Genomic DNA, 19,101 nt, shown 5'->3' on the forward strand with positions numbered 1-19,101 from the left:
GATCTACCCACCCAAAATGCCAAAGGTCCCTTCCTTTGACTCAGGGGCAGAATTTAGGATTTGAACTTTAGGTTGGCTTTGCCCTCATTCAGAATATTAATTATCCAGCACTTTGCAGTTAGTAAATTAATAAAACAAAAACGTTTTAATAATGAAAAACATTGAAAAGCTTGAAAATACAAAATAGTTTAGTGGCCACCTCCTTTAGTTAGTGTTGGAATTCATATTGAAACATGTTGGAATTCATGTTTCCCTCAATGAACCGCAGCTCCCAGTGGGGCAGCACTAATGCAGCCCCAGACCATGACACTACCACCACCATGCTTGACTGTAAGGCAAGACACAATTATCTTGTTATTCACTTGCGTTGCCAACTATTCAGACTGTAAGCTGATATCACCACAGATTTCACCAATCGTAAGCTAACTCGTTAGCTTGTAGCGGCGCCAGCATGGTCTTGTTGTGTCTGTTGTCAGTCGACATTTTTACCCACATAGAGGATCACCAAATGCGGAGATGCGAGGCACAACGAGACAGGAGCTGACGTAGGTGGCACCAGTCAGTTTACTCTCCACTTAACTCAACAATAAGCAACAAGCAATAGCTAAATGACTACACAGGTAGATAGATAGATAGATAGATAGATAGATAGATAGATAGATAGATAGATAGATAGATAGATAGATAGACCACAATGTTTTAATTCCATGACATATGTGATGTTACACATATTGGTAACGGTTGATATCAGAATTGGAAATCGGTTATCGGCAAATAAAAACCATATCGGACATCCCTACTTTTTATATTTTAGACGTGATGAATAGAGATGTGCACCGAAACTCAGTATCGTTATGGCACCTGTACCGGAATTCTGAACATCAACAGTACAACAACACAAGCAGGTTGTCAGAATGTTGTATGAATTATTGATTTCTGCTCAAATTGTGCAGAATGCATGCATATAAAATACTGTCAAATCTTGCAAATTTTTTTGCACATTCCCTGCATTTTGTATTGCTGCTGGTTTTGCAGTGATAATTGTGACAATTTGTTGTGGATTTTATTTCATATTGGTGAATTTATTGCCATTTAACCTATTTAATATTATTAAATTACCATTCTGTTCAACTTGCATGTCACAAAATTCCGTTAAAATACAATGGCTAGTTTTTGGGCAAAATCTGTTCGTTTTCCATTTTTTAAGTTGCAGTTCGGGCTTAAAGGGATAGTTTGGATTTTTGAACATGAAGTTGTATGACATCCCCATCAGCACTGTAGTCCATTAACATCGACTTACCCCCCACTTCTCTCCGAAGTCCAGCTCTGGTCAGATTTCTGTGATGAAGAACGTAGTTCCCCTTAGTTGCTGGGGACAATTAAGTAAAGAGTTTGGCTTCTCAAAACAATATATGTTCAAAAGATTAATGCATTTCTTCACAAAAATGCTTCTCAAAAAAAATCAAACCTCACAAAACACTCTGCACTATATTTGTCTCCTGCCGTATTCCTGCGCACTGTCGCCTGTGCACCGCGGCCATCTTGTTTACATATGTGTTCCACAGCAGAAGAAGATGCGAGTGTTTTCGTCACATACACATGAATGCAGGAGACAGTGCACAGGGATACTGCTGGAGATAAAATGCAGACCGTTTTGTGAGGTTTGATCTTTTTGAGAAGGCATTTTTGTGATGCAAATGTATTAATTTTTTGAACACATTGTTTTGAGAAGCCAAACTTTTACTTAATTGTCCCCAGCCACTAAGCGGAAATCTGACCAGAACTGGACTGAGTAGACCAAGTGGGGGGTAAGTCGCTGTTATTGGACAGCACTGCTGATGGGGATGTCACACAACTTTGTGTCAAAAAAATCCAAACTATCCCTTTAAGCACCAGCACCGTTTCAAAAGTACCAAGTTGGCAGCGGTATCAGATGATGATAGGACGTTTTCTAAAAAAAATGGTTACTATTATCACACCTTTGCTGACCCCCCCTTTGCCTTTAAAATGACTAGTCTTTCTCCTTTTTTTGTTTGATATGCACTTCCAACGTGCAGCTACTCAATGGCTATGATTTTTTTTTTTTTTATTACTCTACAGGAGACCATCCCTCACATGGCGGAGTCATACGGTTTTCAGTATGAACTTGTGCAGTACAAGTGGCCACGTTGGCTCCACCAGCAAACCGAGAAGCAGCGCATCATCTGGGGCTACAAGATCCTCTTCCTGGACGTTCTCTTCCCTTTGGCTGTGGACAAGATCATCTTTGTGGATGCCGACCAGGTACGCATGAAAAGGGACTGGAAGGATGGTGACACGGGTGCACAAGTATCTCTGCTCAGATTTCAGTTCCTGCCTTATGTCCTCACAGATAGTACGGGCTGACTTAAAGGAGCTGCGAGATCTGGACCTGGAGGGCTCTCCTTATGGATACACACCTTTTTGTGACAGCCGCAAAGAGATGGACGGCTATCGCTTTTGGAAAAGCGGCTATTGGGCATCGCATCTGGGACACAGGAAGTACCACATCAGGTATCCTGTCATGGCCATGTCATCTATTAGCAATATAATAATATAATGTGCAAACATGCAAGGTGAAGGAAAAGTGACGTTTGAAGACCATCAGACTCTACTAATAGAATAAATACTGTACTTCTATGACCAATTTTTAGGTACACCAGCACCTGTATGCAAAATTCAGTCCAATATGTAAACTATAATAAACACATATTACCACTATATAGTTAATTAATGTTGTTATATTTTAAGTTGACAGTGTGACAAGTTGTCGTTGTCATTGACACTGGTGGAGAGGTGTTTAACAATATGTTTATAACTGTGGTTGCAGTGGTGTAAACCTGCACTACATCATCCAGAAAGCTGTTTTGATTGCCTTATTGAGCTACGTGAGTGGGACACAATATAACAACAGTCAGTATGCAGTGCAGTAAACTACAACCACAAGAATAAACATGTTGCTCAATGCCTTTGACGCTGTCAATGCAAAGTTAACAAAGGCAGAATACAAAAGGAAAGCATGGAGACAGACCAGTATGATCAGATGATCAGATGATCAGATGATCAGCGAGCAAAGGGAAAACATAAGGCAGTGACGATGTGGCTGATTTACTTCTAATTGGCCGTAAGCACAGCCATATACGCGACAGCTTCCATTTTTATTAACGCGACATACTGGCTACTGAATGTGTCCATGTGTTTTTTTATGAATCAACTCCCAGAGTCATTTTACAGGTTTTATGAAGTGCTTTTTTATGGCCTCCTCGGAGGAGATTGCTCACACCTGCCTTATGTCCTCTCTCGCTCCATATCTCCACTTACAGCGCGCTCTACGTGGTCGATTTGAAGAAGTTCCGCAAGATCGCAGCCGGGGACAGACTGCGAGGCCAGTACCAAGCACTGAGCCAAGACCCTAACAGTCTATCAAACCTGGACCAGGTACATGAGATGCTCATACACCGGAGGTGTCCAAAGTGCGGCCCGTGGGCCATTTGCATACTGGTTCACATTAAATAAGAAACCCCGAGAAAGGATGCACGGCAATCATAAAAACAAACTTATTCTAAAAGTAATATTTACAAATCTGACCATTGTTATATTTCTAAAGGCTGTATTAGATCATACTTACCTTGTGCTGTGGCTTTATGAAGCACATATTGTCGCGTTAGTCCTCATGTACCATGTGATGCTGTTTTTAGGACCTCCCCAACAACATGATCCACCAGGTGACCATCAAGTCTCTCCCTCAAGAGTGGCTGTGGTGCGAGACATGGTGTGACGACGCCTCCAAAGTCTCAGCCAAGACCATCGACCTGGTAAATCCTCGTCTTAAAATAGTTCCCCATCAAACACAATTGCTTTTGACTTATTTTTGACTTCTGAATCGTTACAATTGGAGATATTATACAGTGGGAGCTCAATTCCTTTTGGAAATAATGAAAATAGAAATTGGCTGTTCCAGAGTCAAACTACGGCATCACAAAATGTAACTACCGTAATCTCCGGTGTATATGCCGCTACGTTTTTCTTAAACTTTGAACCCTGCGGCTTATACAGCGGTGTGGCTAATTTAAGGCTATGTTCTTGTGATATCTCCTTTACTTCAGAATTACTAGTAAAATTCTGTGCCGCTCGCGAGTCATTGAGGAAACGATAGCTCTTTCTTTGGCAGGAGCCAATCACGAGCCATAAGTGAACTCACAACGAGCTTGTCAACCCATTGGAAATCGCAGGAGGTCCTTACTCAATATAACAGTCTGACTCATGGTGTCATCTTACAAAGACCACTAAACTCATCACACAGCAACTTAACACTCAAAAGGTAGTTAAGAAATATACCAAGTACCAATACGAGTTTAAAATGTAAAAAAACAACTATTTTAACTTTTTCCCATAATGCAGTTCGTCCCAGCAAAGCATTTCATTGGTGATGGCTGCCGGGGCGCTGCAATGATGTCGGCCTCTCACTGGGCTCCTCTGGCTCCCCCTGGTGGACTGAGGCAGGATTGCAGCAATTGCTGCTTTGCTTTTTTATTTTAAACTCATATTGGTGTATTGTGTATTTCTAAGATACCTTTTGAGTGTTAAGTTGCTGTGTGATGAGTTTAGCGTTCTTCGTAAGATGACACCGTCAGTCAGACTGCTATATTGAGTAATGACCTCCTGCGATTTCCAATGCGTTGATGAGCTTGTCGTGGGTTTTTTCATAGCTCATGATTGGCTCCTTTCCATTTAAGAGCTACCTGGCCCTCACAGATTCACGCGCGCCACAATATGCCATTTTATGACATGGACATGTGCGGCTTATAGTCTGATGCAGCTTATATGTGTAGACATCTCTTTTTCTCTCTAAATTTAGTGGGTGCATTTCCTGCTCTATGGTTATCATCACACTTGGACCCTTCTGTGCTGGCATCACACATAAAAACACAAGCCACACAAAGCAAAACAATTATTCTATTTGTGTGTGTGTGTGTGTGTGTGTGTGTGTGTGTGCGCGCGCGCGCGCACGCGTGTAAATCCACAATAAAGCCAAAGAAAAAGCAAGAGAAGGCGTTCATCCTTTGATAGTTGCTGAACTGAGTTACAGCGGGATATGAAATGTACATTTTTGTGTGACTTTTAAGGGTTTTTTTTTTTAACAATATTACTCAAATTCCATATTTTATGACCTCTGTGGCGTTCAAGTTCTAAGTTCCACGCGCTTTTACGGCTTTTTAACAGCACTGCATTGACTACAGTGGAGCTCTCCCAGCCATTAAAGTCCATGAGAAACAACTGTTCAGTCCTCCCTAATCTAATGGGAAACATTAGCAGCCAAGCACCAGGCAGCTGCAATGTGACCCCACTCGCTAATTTAGACACAAGACATGAGCTCATGTTCTTTTTGAAAAAGAAAAAAATGTATATCCCAAATCAAATTAAGCTCAAATGGCTCCCTCAGACGATGGCGAAAGAAGAAAGTCTTATGTGGTCTTGTTGCTTCTGCTGCAGTGCAATAACCCCAAGACCAAAGAGCCCAAACTGATGGCGGCGGCGAGGATTGTGCCCGAATGGGTTAGCTACGACAACGAGATCAAGCAGCTGCTAAAGCAAATCCAGGAAGACATGATGTCGACGCTAAAGACGATGCCATCGCAACAACATAAAGGTACACTCTTTTCCGTATTCACCCAAATATAAGACTATTTTCCTCAAGGAAAAAAAAGTGTGGAAAAGACGGCTCATATTTTATTCGGGGTCTGAAGGTTTGGACATGCAAACATTTTTCAGAGCTTTTCTTCCTGTCATTTACACACACCAGTGACCTGGAGAGATGGGGGGAGGGGTTGGGTGTTAGCAAGCAGGAGAAGAGTTATGATTCTAAGATAATGGTGATCAGTGAAGAAGAACCATCAAACCAACAGCTAAGAAATTACCATTGTTTTAATGCAATGACACTTAAATGTTTCAGATCATCAAGCATATTTAAATATTAGTCCACGACAACACAACTGGACACAAAATGCACTTTGTAAATGAACTTTTTATTATTAACGGAAAAAACATGGCCCGGTTAAAAAATAACTTAAGTGAGATTAATTGAGATCTATCAATCTGGAAAAGGTTATAAAGCCAATTTTCTCAATTTTGCCGGAAAACATCTCGATGATCCCCAAGGCCTTTTGGAAAATACTCTGTGGCCTGACGAGACAAAAGATGAACTTTTTGGAAGGTGTGTTTCCCATTTCATTTGGCGTAAAAGTAACACCACTTTTCAGAAAAAAATATGATGGTGGTAGTGTGATGGTCTGAGGCTGTTTTGCTGCTTCAGGACCTGGAAGACTTGTGATAAATGCAACCATGAATTCTGAGAATGTCCTGCCATCTGTTCGTGACCTCAAGCTGAAACCAACTTGGGTTCTGCAGCAGGACAATGATCCAAAACACACCAGCAAGAAAAACCAAATGAAGACTTTGGAGTGGCCTAGTCAAAGTCCTGACCTGAATCCTATTGAGATGCTGTGGCATGACCTTAAAAAGGCGCTTCATGCTGGAAAACCCTCCAATGTGGCTGAATTACAACAATTCTGCAAAGATGAGTGGGCCAAAATTCCTCCACAGCGCTGTAAGAGACTCATTGCAAGTTATCGCAAACGCTTGATTGCAGTTGTTGCTGCTAAGGGGGCCCAACCAGTTATTAGGTTTAGGGGACAATCACTTTTCCACACAGGGCCATGTAGCTTTGGATTTCTTTCCTCCCTTAATAATAAAAAGTTAAACTTAAAAGCTACATTTGGTGTTCAGTTGTGTTGTCATTGACTAACATTTAAATTTGTTTGATGATCTGAAACATTTAAGTGTGACAAACATGCAAAAAGAGAAAGAAATCAGCGATTTTTGTCTGAAGGCGCTCATGTCTTTCCTTCACAGGACACAAGCGTGATGAACTTTAGCAAACAAGGGACGCTTGTAGACAGATGAGATGCAGAATCACCGACGGATGCCTCAAGTGTTAGTTGCCAAGAGACAACGAAGGTGATCAGGTTTGTGTTGGCATCCAATGCATCGATGCAAAATCTCTTACGATGATATTTGATGTTGTAAACTCGACTGAAACACACGTGAGTGAACATTTGCCAAAAGCTCGAGAAGAACAAGCAGGATCCGTCCATTCATTGGTCAGCAATAAATTCATTGTGAGTCTACTAGCCGTCAATTCTAGACCGTGAACCACTTCCATGGACACATCCAACCAACTTCACAGTGTCAGCTTCCAGTGGAAGAAGCCTGGAGACCATGGAGAACAACATGCTGCTATGAAGGTTCAAACTCAGCAGAAGCAACTTACTTAGCAGTGCTAACACTGCACCACCTTGCCATTTGCCGCTGGCTCAAACCCTCAGCAAGAAGTATTAGGGCCACACTTGAAAGAAAAGACAGACATCATATTATCAAATTGAGTATAATCGTAATTTGGACGAGGGAAAGTCAAAATGCAACAATGTGACACCGGCAGTAGCTGCAAGTGTTTTTTTTCTCGCAATAGTACGACTTTATTTTGTAAACTTCCTTTTTTTTTGTAATTTTTTTTTCTTATCGTATTTAGCCTTTATTATTGTGTAAAATGTCTACCAGTACTTCTTTTCTTGTTATTGTATGACTTTATTCTGGTAAAGTCACAATTTTATTTCTCCTGATATTATTGTAATATTCAAAATTTACTCTCGTAAAATTACAACCTTATCCTAGTAAAATGTCTTATTTTTTTCCCCCTCATAATATTCCAGTTTGTCGCAACATTACAACTCTTTTTAACCCAAATTAAATTATAATCGTAATAGTCTGACTTTATCCTTGTGAAATTCACAATTAGCTCATAATATTTTAACTTTATTCTTGTAAAATTCTAACTTAATTCTGGTTATATTCCAATTTAATCCTTGCAAAATTACACGTCTTTATTCGCCCCAATTTTTAATTCTTGTGCAATTACTTTTTTTTCCTTGTAATATTCTGACTTGATTGTTGTGAAATTCACAATTAGCTCATAATATTGTAACTTTATTCTTTTAAAATTCAAACTTTTTTCCGGTTATATTCCAATGCAACTGTTTTTCTCATAATAGTGCTACTTTATGCTCATAAAATTACAACTGCATCCTTGATTTATTAATAATTTATTCCTATCCAATGTTAAAAAAATGTTGTGAAATCACTTTTTTCATATTCTGACTTTATTACTGTGAAAATCCACATTTCACTCATAATATTCCAACCTAATTGTTTGTTTTTTTTAAATGAAGATGTCTTATTCTGATTTTATTCTTGTCAAATTACAATTTCATGATCGTATTGCAATGTTATGATTTTTTTTGCTGGTAAAAATATTACTATTTTTTTTTTGATCAGTGTGGCCCTAATACTCCTCCCATCCATCTTCGATGCCGCTTACCCTCACTAGTCATAGGGTTATGCTGGAGCCTATCCCAGCTGACTTTGGGCAAGAGCGGTTCTAATACTCTTTTTTTGTAGAAACCATTGGCTGGCCACAGTACCGAAACACTGCAAGCCTTGACGTCAACGTGTTTCAAGAGCCATATACAGCAGGAAACTGCTTTTAAAACCTCATGTCTATCTTAACCTCGGATTGCAGTAGAGAGTTTCCTGTCCCGGTATGGAACAAACTGATGTGCTAACGTCCTCATTTCCTCAAATAGTGGTCTGTTACATCAGGAAGTACATTGGAAGCATTATTTGATTTGGTTCCTTTCATTAATAGCAGTAGCCTTTTCAGGTTGTATGTGAGCGCCTCATGGAAGAGTTAGTAGCAATGGCAGCTTTCGTATTCGAGTCCGAGCTAAAACTTGTGCCTGCAAATCCAGCCATTGTTGGTCACTGACACTAATCTCAAGAAGGAAAATTATCACTGGTTAATGTATGAAATGTTGGATCTGTGTGTCATGTACATGATGCCTAACTTATTAGTGTCTTTACATCTTTTGTCAGCCTTTTTCTGGTCAGCGTCTCAGGAATGAAATAGCTGTTGCTGCTCAACCAAAGAGTCTTAATTGTGTTTCTCTATTAAACTGTGGAAGGAAGAGAATGGCATCACTGCTTCATGGTGTGAGGATCATGTATACATGATTGAAATGAATAGAATATCATATAAATATCTTTATTTACAGATCAAACACATTCCCTTCATATAAAAATAGCATTGTACGTACGTACAAAAAGATTTTCCTGAATGGATGTGTATCAGAGAAAACAATACATTTTTGGAAGGAACCCTTTGTTCCTGGTGCTTTTAAAAAGCGTCTTTTTGTTTGCATAGCAACAAATCGTCCCCCCAAATGGATGATTTCACATGTAAAGAAAATTGCTTTAATTAAGGTCAGTAAGGCCAGCGGTCTCCCCTTTTTAAATGGAGAGGAAATCGTCATGAGTTCCTCAGTTGAAGTTGAATTTGAAGTTGAAAGGTCCTGATCCAAACGGGTTAAAGCCCTGGAAGTTGTGGAAGTCTCCGTGGAAATGATGGCCTCCGCGGTGACCCTGCTGGCTCTCTGGGTCCATGGGGTCTTCACCCTGGTCGTACTTGGCTCTCATCTCTGGAGGACATGCAAACATGGGTGGCGGAATTAGCAACAACCTAATATTATTATTACTAATAATTATTCAATCATGTTAAATCATTTATTATTACATGTTATATTTTATGAATTATACATAATGATTATGACAATAAATAAACAGCTAATTTACTGTGCAGCAGTGGTTCCCAAACTTTTTACGGTGGCGTACCCCTCCAGACATGTACCCCCTACTCCCGCACACTTAAAACATATATACATTTTTATCTTAACTGATATTGAACATAATTTACTGGTTAATTATTTTTATAGTAAAAACGGTCTCGAATTTTATAGTCATTCTCTAATCATCCTCTGTCTTTTATTCCAGTCTGATGTTGGTATGCTTCCGTTTGAATGGGTTGAATGTGAGCTTCACTTTTTTTTATCCACTCACGATGGCTGTGGTTTATGTCTGCATATTAATTTAATACCAAATTGAAGGGGAACGTTTAACGATCACAGTAAAGCAGTATCCGAAGTACAAAAATACCTACTGCCAATGATAAAGCCCCATTTTGGAGGGAATCCCCACTGACAGGGACAGGTTTTCACCTCTGCGCCATGCGGGGATTGGAACAGCAATTCAAGATGAAGCCCTCTTAATGCACATATGATGCACACATGCACACAGCAATGAACAACTTCATGCTATCTCCTTTCTGCTCAGGCGCACTCTTAATTTTGAGTGGTAAGTGTTTACTGTTTTTCATTTTTATTCAAGTACCCCCATTACAATTGCCGTACCCCACTTTGGGAACCTAGGAAGTACCAAACATTAAAAATTGAATTACGGGTATTTAAGTAAAAGATTACACAGAACACTAGCAACACCGACAAAGGCAACTGTGAAACCAATGAGGATAAACTGGTTTTTTCCAATGTACTTTAAAAAAAAAAAAAAAAAAGCATTGAGGGGAATTTTATTTTTGTTTTTTCACTAGAAAGACTTTGCTAAAATATTATTTTGGAATATAATGTGTTTTTTAAAGTAGGTTTCCTTGAAAAAGTTCTGTTTCGAGAATAGAGAGAGAGTAAAGGGTATTTTGTTTTAAAAAAAAAGTTGTAATTATGCAAGAAAAAGTTGGGTTTTTTGAAGAAAACAAATTTTCCATTCATTTTCTACAGTGCATTTTTTTAACAACCCATCCAACCACTTTCTCTGCCGCTTACGGGGGTATGTTTTTGGAATGCGGAGAAAACCCACGCACGCATGGGGAGAACGTGCAAACTCCTCACAGAGATTCGAACCCAGGTGTTCCTGATCCCCTGCCAACATGCTAACCACTCGGCCACCGTGCGGCCCTACTTTAACAATGAATGGTATAAAACAGTTTGTACCTGGGTCAGTAAGCACTTCCTTGGCCTGAGCAATGTCTATAAACTTCTTCTCCGCCTTTTTCTTCTCTTCTGGATCGTGGAAGTTGTCCGGGTGCCACTGCTGTGCCAATTTCCGATAGGCTTTGATGATCTCCTTTTTCTGGGCAGTCCTGTGAGTGTGACAACCACCATGTCGTCATACTTGCAGCTAACAGAAGCCAACACTTGTTGTTCGTACCTTTTCACTCCAAGGATCTTATAATAATCTCTTTTCTGAGACTGTTTGAGAAGCCGCTGAGCTTTCTCCAGACCTTCTTTGATCTGACGGTCATTCTCGCTGTGTTTGGACGCAGTTTCATAATCCTTAATGGCTGCAAGACACGGAGCAGAGAAGTGGCATTTTAAACACAATCAGTCATTTTGTATGCATTAGTACCTTTTATACAGGAGCTTACTGACAGAACATTACTTATGAAATATGCATAGAAATGTCTAAAATAAGTTCAGGGAATCCTGCTATATGTGGCATGTGTTGCTATTCCAGTTTGGTGTCAAAATAATGTTATTCATATTTATATTGTATTTTTTATATTTATATTTTTACATTATTTAAAACCTCTGTCTCAGGGAATTATGATGAAAATATTGTTTTAATAATTACATTTGTATTATACGTATATATTTTTACAGTCAAACTCCGAGTTCAATGAGATATGCTTAAAAAATATAATTTTAAAAAATGTTATCATTTTTTCTCCTTTTCAAATTACGCCGTACACTTTACGAGTTAAACTGTAAAAATATCTATTTTTAAAATCAACATAAAAAGCACCTCTACTGTAGTTCAGTGATGCTTAAAAAAATATTTTTGACATTTAAAATAGCATCTGTGTCTATGAGTTACTCCATTTATTTCTATTATTTCTTTCATATCTATTAAAAAACAGTACATGTATTATATTCTGAATTATTATACACATTTCAGCCATGAAGGAAGCCCACACTCCTACAGCTCATGATGCAGCTGCCCCACGCTGTGTGTGTGTGTGTGTGTGTGTGCGTGTGTTGCAGGTGTAGTCAGTGAGGTGCACTATAAAAAGGTATAAAGCCAAGGGCCCTGATATTTTAAGTGCTCTCACGAGGTCCGAGCAATGTGGTTCATGGTGCGTTTGCTGACATGTGACAGTGGATGTTGGAGGGCGGTACGGTATAAGACTGTGTTCAGTGGTCCCCACCGGGCCCCTTTTTGGAATATGAAACATGTCCACTAAGTTGCGTCTCAGCTAAACTTGGTCATCCTTTTCTGCTTTTTGTATTTGTATTTGTGTGTTGCAGGTGCACAGATGGATTTTTCACCATCTGCCATCCTTGCTTATCGGGACTTCTTGGCACTTGCTCGGTAAACAAAAAACATTCCGCATATTATGAGCCAATAATACCCGAGTATTTTTAAACATTTCCGAGATGTGTATGGATGCTGACGCCATTGCAGTCGCAATGGAGACCCTTTAAGAGCGCTGTGATCGCAAAAAACAACAACTCACGACTAGAAACGATCATTCAGAAACTGCAGGGACTGCTAAGAAATGATGTTGCTAAATAAACTAACGCCGGTTAACACATCACAGCCTACCATAGCAATCCCCAGTATCGCTCACATGTTGCAGCGATGCCGTGGCATCATTGCTTTTATGGTTATGTATGAAGAAGCCTACAAATGTAAGAAATAAAAATAGTAAATGAGCACACAGATGATTAGTTATGTAAAATGTACGATGCCACACACTGGGGGGGGAAAAAATACAGAAAAATAGACCAAAAAGTCGTAATGTTATGAGAATAAAGTCATAATATCATGTAAATGTAGTAAAGACAAAAACTCAAATATAGTATAAAGTCATTATGTGACAAAAATAAAAAAAAATTTGGGAGGGGGATAAGAATAGTCAAACTATTTCAAGACAACAGTGGAGACGATAACAAAAACAAAGTATTTCTCTGAGAATAAAGGCGTAAAAATCATCAAGTAGTGAGTAATAAAAGTAAATAATACTATAACAAAATATGTTTTGTTAAAAAAAAAAGTTGTATTATGAGAATGAAGTCAAATGTTTGAAAAGTTCTAATATAATAACAGACTGTAAATAACACTTTCAGTGTGGCCCCATCACTCCTTAGTCATAATAAGCAGCTATAATAAAGGTTGGAATGATACCAATGCAACTTGTGGAAGATGGGTAGACCTACAACGCCCCCTTGTGGTACTACTGCATGCCAGGCCTGGTGAATTAGGATATGATGGAGCACGTACCGTCCTCATACTGTTCTTCTTGGAGGTAGGCCTCAGCCCTGTCCTTTAGCACGTTGACGTTGTGCGGGTTAGACTGGAGGACTTGGCTACACACTGAGATAGCTCTGGCAGCCTGCTGGCCCTGCAGCAGCAAACATCAGCTTACAGATGCACTGTGTTCTATGTATGGGTTAGCTTATGCCGCAGGAAGGGGGTCTCACATGTGTCAATGCATGGCAGATGCGCTCCTTGGCCAGGATGGCAAAATGCGGCACGTTGGGCTCGGTCGTCATCACCGCCTCGTATTTACTCACCGCATCCTCGTACCTGAAAGAAAACAGGAAGTACGTAGGTGTTCGTATCGCCCACGTCCACATCAAGTACGTCTAACAAGACTTGACGTTGGCATTGAGATTGCATTGCATTGAGATTTATGTTGCCTGCTTGAAAGCACACAAAGACCAGGAGCTGGAGGACCAAGCAGCCCAAACACACCTCTGCTCTTGAATGAGTTCCTCTGCAGACTGGATCTGTTTGTTGAGCTTCTTCACCTGCTTATAATGGCTGTAGCACTGCTTGTGATCAGGGTCCAGCTTTAGGCACTCACGCACCTCACTGCACGTTAGAGGACACAGGAAGATAAACTCTCAAGGTTACATAGCTCAGTACAACATACTATTTTCTTCCACACAAAACCGAGGGCAGCAAGAAAACGGCGTGTTACAGCCAAGTGGAGACTGTGGAGTATAATACTTCAACATCTAGGGAGCAGGGGTGTCCAAAGTGCGGCCCGTGTTTTTTCATTGGCCCAAGTTGCAATATTACAAGAATAAATTCAAAATATTGAGAAAAAAGGTGTACTCTAACAAGAAAAAACAAAATTTTATGAGGAAAAAAAAAAACTGAATTTTAGTAACATAAATTTGAAATATTAAAAAGATGTAAAAGTTGTAATATTATGAAAAACAAAACAATGAAAGGAGTTGTAATTTTTTGGACAATTAGACTGGGGGGAAAGTTAACAATGTTCCAATAATAGTTAAATTATGACTTTGATAATAATAATTTACAAGAAGAAAGTTGAAATATTTGTGGAAAAAACAGCAGAAATGGGAAAACAGCTGTAATTTTACGAGAATTCATTCAAAATATTACGAGAAAACAACAAAAAAGTTGCAATTTTACGATATTCATAGAGTTGAAACAGAAAAAGCATTGTTTTATGAGTAAGAAAACACCATGTTGTCATTTTTGGAAAACTAGGTTGGGGAAACGTTAAAATATTATTGGAATAACGTCATAATATTACAAGAAGAAAATTTACGATGATTATTACGAAGGACATTGAAATATTTGGAAGGAAAAAAAAGTGGGGAAATGAAAAAGACAACCTTTCCTACAAATATCCCTTTTCACCTACTGTATATCCCAAAGGTGAGCTGCAGAACTCTTCCGCATATATGGTACATGTTTTACAAAATACCAAAGTGGCCCTTGCACACTTCCTCTGTCATTTTGGATATTACTTGGGAGAAGACTGAGGGCAGCAAGAAAAGACGCACATGATGCAAAATGGAGACCGGGGTAATTAAATACAGCAGCATCTAAGGCACAGGAACAGGGTAAGCTAACATTTAGCATTTGTGTTTATTTTTGTCTGATTGCTAGCCTAGACTAGAGCTAACTGGGAATTGTACCTGAGCGCCAAAAAGTGGCAAATTACAGAAGAAGTCATTTGGTCCACTCCATGGTTTTTGACAGTGGAAATGCCACAATTGGACATGCTGAACTTGATGGAAACAGGACTTATATGTCACATGTTGAGACGGGATGGTCTTCTAGTCTTACTTGAGGGACATCTCATGGTCTCCCAGGTGGTAGTAGATGGTGCTGAGTTGGTAGAAGGCCTGCGTGTTGTCGTTCTTCAACTTGGAGGCTGCTTTGAGGTCGCTGATGGCCTTCCCCATCTCTCCCATCTGAATAAAACATTCGGCTCGCATCTCACGACAGGTCACGTCCCAAACACAAGTCTGTAAAAGACAACGTAACGTGAAACTTCAGGGAGGTTCTTAGATCAGAGTGGTTGGAGGATTGCAGAGATCTTCTCTTACTTCAATGATGGTGTCGAGCTGGGCAGCGGCCCCCGTGTAGTCCTTGCTGTTGTAGCTCGTCTTTGCCTGAGCTACCAGCCGATGGAGTTCATCTGTTTTTGTCAGCTGACTCTGGGCCTCTGACGCCTCTTTGCCATTGGGGTGGGCCTTCAGCTAAAATATGACATGCATTAGCTCAATGAACGCAGCCAGAAAACAGAAAATGCTACACGTGTTGTCATCGTGAGCTGAGGAATGTTAAAATGTTACTTAAAGCATTGCACCCTGGAAGAGTTTACCACATAACCCCACCTGCTTTAATCGGGTTTAAAAAAGGACATTTTCTGAAACTACACAATGAATTCTAATTGAAATGTCAGTAAAAATGATCCCTGAGGGGCAAACAGAGCTCCCTCAGTGACATTTGAATTCATCTTCGCTTATGCATACAGATTTTCCTTCTTATCCAAGTCAAGTTTTCTTGTACTGAAAAGGTACATTACCTGACAGAAAAAGAGACCTTTTCATTGGTGAGAAAGTTTTTCATTGAAAAAGCTTGGAGGTGCTTTCTTACTCTTCAGTTTCTGGAGAGCAGAGGGGTCCAAACTTCTTCCACTGACGGCATATAGTGAAAGAAGGCAACGGAGAAGGAGCACATACAGTGTTCCCTTGCCCCTTCGTGCTTCACCTTTAATGCTTTGTTGTTGTTGTTTTTAAAGCGTATGAATGCTGTTACAGGTCGAGCCTGGCCCTTTAAGAATTGCATTGTGGGAAGTTGAGTGTTGTAGTTCTGTGCTTTAGCACAGGCGGCGGTGTCGCTCTATTCTCTCTTCTGTCTGCACCGTCATTATCTTCTGAGTCCTGATTGTCTGTCGACCATCGTCAATCAATCTCCTTCGTGCCGTCTCTTGTTGTGGTCATGGCTAGCAAACTAGCTAACCGTGTGAGCTGCTTGCTAACCACCAACACTGTAAACAATGGAAGAAATCGAAGAAGCTAATCACGCGCGCCTCTGAAGCCTGTATGGTTGCAAAACCCACAAAAATATACAACTTTTTAGTATTTCTACTGTATGCTACTAAAATGGCATTTTATTCTCAAAATATTCTGAGTTTATTCTCGTAAAATTGCAACGTTTTTCTTGTTAGAACTACTTTTTTTTCTTAATATTGACTTTATTCTTGTAAAACCACAGCTGTTTTAACTATTTCAACTTTCTTGTTGTAAATTGTCTTCTAATAATAATGAGACTTTTTCCCTGTAATATTTTGACCTTTTTCTCATATTCTAACTTTTCCCCGACCTAATTTTCCAAAAATGTCATTGCTTAGTTTTTTATTTAATCAACTTTATGCTACTAAAATGACATTAGAGATGACATGATAGACTAATATTTTGACTTTACTCTTGTAAAATTGCTCATGTTCCCATTTTTGCTGTTTTTTTTTATTTCATGAAAATATTTTTTTTATAATGTGAGACGAGCTAATTAATTTTTTTTTTTTTTTTAATTAAGCGTTGCGGGCCGTCTTTGGAAACCCCTGCTGTAAAGCATGCCTGACGCCTCCAGGTGAACTCTAGGTGGCTATCAGAGACAGTTTGTTGCTACAGCGGCGTATTTAACTCACCACGTTCCGGAAGTCAGTCTCTGCTTCATCCAGCTTCCCTTGCTTCAGTAGTAGGTTTCCTCTCTGGAGCCGCGCCTGTTCAACGATGGAACATAAATGAGTTTATACGCAGTGATGATGATTAAATGTCATTTCCAATGAAATAATGGACTTATTATATATTGCTATTAGTACGCCTGTGCTCAAGCTTTTGAAAGTAACTCCAAAAGCTTGCTTTGGGCTGTGTTTTGTGTTTTAGGGTGGGAAGGTACTCATCTCCCAGGCACGCGTAGTAAATCGCCTTCTGAAGGAGGAGGCTTGGAAGATTAAGAGCAAATACTCTTGATTAACTTGTGCTGCAAGGCTGTTTTCTTTGCCAGATGATTTTGTCAATGAGGTATTTGAGTCATTGTTGTGACGCGGCGGTGCAGTCATAACGTCTTCATCCGCGCATGTTAACACTGTGGAACAAATACACACCAATGGACGCGCAGCGATACCACCAGAGGTAAAGTAACGCAAAGCGACCGTGAGGTCTGATTTTTCCGAGGAGGCATTTTTGTGATGCAAATGTGTTACTCTTTTGAACGCATATTGTTTTGAGAAGCCACTTAAGTGGCCACACCAAGTAACCGGAACTATGTTCCTCATCACCAAAATCAGACCAGAACTCGGCTCACGGGACAAAGTGGGGGGTAAGTCAGCGTTGATGCACTACACTGCCAATGGGGGTCATACAACTGTGTCAAAAAAATCAATCCTAAACTATCCCTTTAACATTAAAGGCTCCACTGCATTTAATTAAGTTATGTTGCATGGTTTAAAGGTGCAAACTCACAGATGTGAAGTCAGGTTTCAGTTCTATGACTCTGGTCAAATCTGGTAGCGCTGATTTGGACTTCCCCATGGCTAAGTAGACTGTGGCTCTCCTGTAGTAGGCCAAATAGTTCTTGGGATCTCCATCTGACAGGTATAGGTCAATAACAGTCTTTAATTGGACTTTCTTTCCCAGATGGACATACAGTACATTGAAGTCCCCCAGTGACTTACCCACAGCGGCATGGAAATGAGAGAGAGCATCAGCTAGCTGTCCAGCTGCAAGCAGCTTCTTGCCCATCTCCATGTGGTTGTCCACGCCAGCCTCCCTGCCACAGTTGACTCCTGGCAAAACATTTGGGCACAATACGCATTCGTCTTTATGACACCGACGTGACAGCACCACTTTGATGCTGTTACGCGTGCTACAAATACACAAGAGCATGTAGAAAAGTGCTAGCTAGCATGCTAATGTAGTGACTTGTCAGGCTACACTGACGTTAGCACAGTTATCGATTTAGCCAACTTTAGCTACTCTTCTTTCATTCATAGGAAGATACTAATTAGACAACAAAAGCAGCAATGTTTTAAAAGACGACATAAACTCTCACAACAGCTATCTCCATGTCACCACGCCTTCTGGCTTACCTTCGTAGCGCATATCAATCAAAACAAGAACATATGGCACATAGGTGAATATTTTGTGAGCGACATGCTCCATGGAAACCATGGTTAAATCCCACTGAGGCTGCTTTCGGTGTCCGTTTTGGTGTGAGAGCTAAAAAACAAAAAAGAGTTATGTGAAAGTGTTTTTAATCTCCACAGTCCCATGAGTTGACAGCAAAGAGAAACGGCCGCTCTTCCAGGCAGCCAGTCACACACTACTCAGGGCAACCGGTCGTGGGGCACGCTGATTGGCCGAAGTCTTGAGGGAACCACGCCCATTTGTGACGGTTCAACTACATGGAGCCACGGCATCACGTATACAGCACGTGGAAACGCCCTTTTATAAGTTAATTACGATTACAGATGCTAGATATTGATTTTCTTACCAGTACATCGATGTTGTCTCGTATGGTTGTTTTACAGTGATGCCACCTGCATTCCACAATTAAACACCGTTTATGGAAATTTAAACAAATACTGCAATAAGCAATAATAGTTATAGGAAAAAAGTGTCTGAGCTAGCGCGCTTTGTTGCTGTGCAGCATGGTGTAGTTTGATGACATCTCACTATATTAATATCAACAGAAAAACACACCGATATCATCCGGTATCATACTTTTAATCCCAATATTGGCCAAATATCGAACAAACCTAAAGAGGAGCAGCCTCCAATGCTGATTCAA

General features: G+C 40.0%; 2 protein-coding genes across 4 annotated transcripts in view; one reads left to right on the forward strand and one right to left on the reverse strand.

The window, feature by feature from the left end:
- uggt2 (UDP-glucose glycoprotein glucosyltransferase 2) overlaps positions 1 to 9,637 on the forward strand; it is a 57,041-nt gene extending 47,404 nt beyond the window's left edge. For all 3 annotated transcript variants that reach the window (XM_054786563.1, XM_054786566.1, XM_054786564.1), the window contains 6 exons: positions 2,101 to 2,283; positions 2,372 to 2,532; positions 3,342 to 3,456; positions 3,717 to 3,833; positions 5,512 to 5,668; positions 6,931 to 9,637. In XM_054786563.1, coding sequence (XP_054642538.1) covers positions 2,101 to 2,283; positions 2,372 to 2,532; positions 3,342 to 3,456; positions 3,717 to 3,833; positions 5,512 to 5,668; positions 6,931 to 6,953 — 756 coding nt within the window. In that variant the 3' untranslated portion in view covers positions 6,954 to 9,637. The remainder of the gene's footprint in view (positions 1 to 2,100; positions 2,284 to 2,371; positions 2,533 to 3,341; positions 3,457 to 3,716; positions 3,834 to 5,511; positions 5,669 to 6,930) is intronic.
- dnajc3a (DnaJ (Hsp40) homolog, subfamily C, member 3a) lies at positions 9,160 to 18,635 on the reverse strand. Its single transcript, XM_054786567.1, has 12 exons — positions 18,401 to 18,635; positions 17,987 to 18,097; positions 17,775 to 17,899; positions 16,958 to 17,032; positions 15,351 to 15,503; positions 15,088 to 15,269; positions 13,735 to 13,854; positions 13,461 to 13,566; positions 13,261 to 13,381; positions 11,188 to 11,320; positions 10,971 to 11,119; positions 9,160 to 9,608 (listed from the first exon to the last, which is right to left on the reverse strand). Exons 1-12 carry the CDS (start codon positions 18,480 to 18,482, stop codon positions 9,451 to 9,453), a joined length of 1,515 nt encoding a protein of 504 aa, XP_054642542.1. The 5' UTR covers positions 18,483 to 18,635; the 3' UTR covers positions 9,160 to 9,450.
- Positions 18,636 to 19,101: the final 466 nt, after the last annotated feature.

This window comes from Dunckerocampus dactyliophorus, chromosome 9, assembly GCF_027744805.1.
Source record: "Dunckerocampus dactyliophorus isolate RoL2022-P2 chromosome 9, RoL_Ddac_1.1, whole genome shotgun sequence".
NCBI classification, from domain to species: domain Eukaryota; kingdom Metazoa; phylum Chordata; class Actinopteri; order Syngnathiformes; family Syngnathidae; genus Dunckerocampus; species Dunckerocampus dactyliophorus.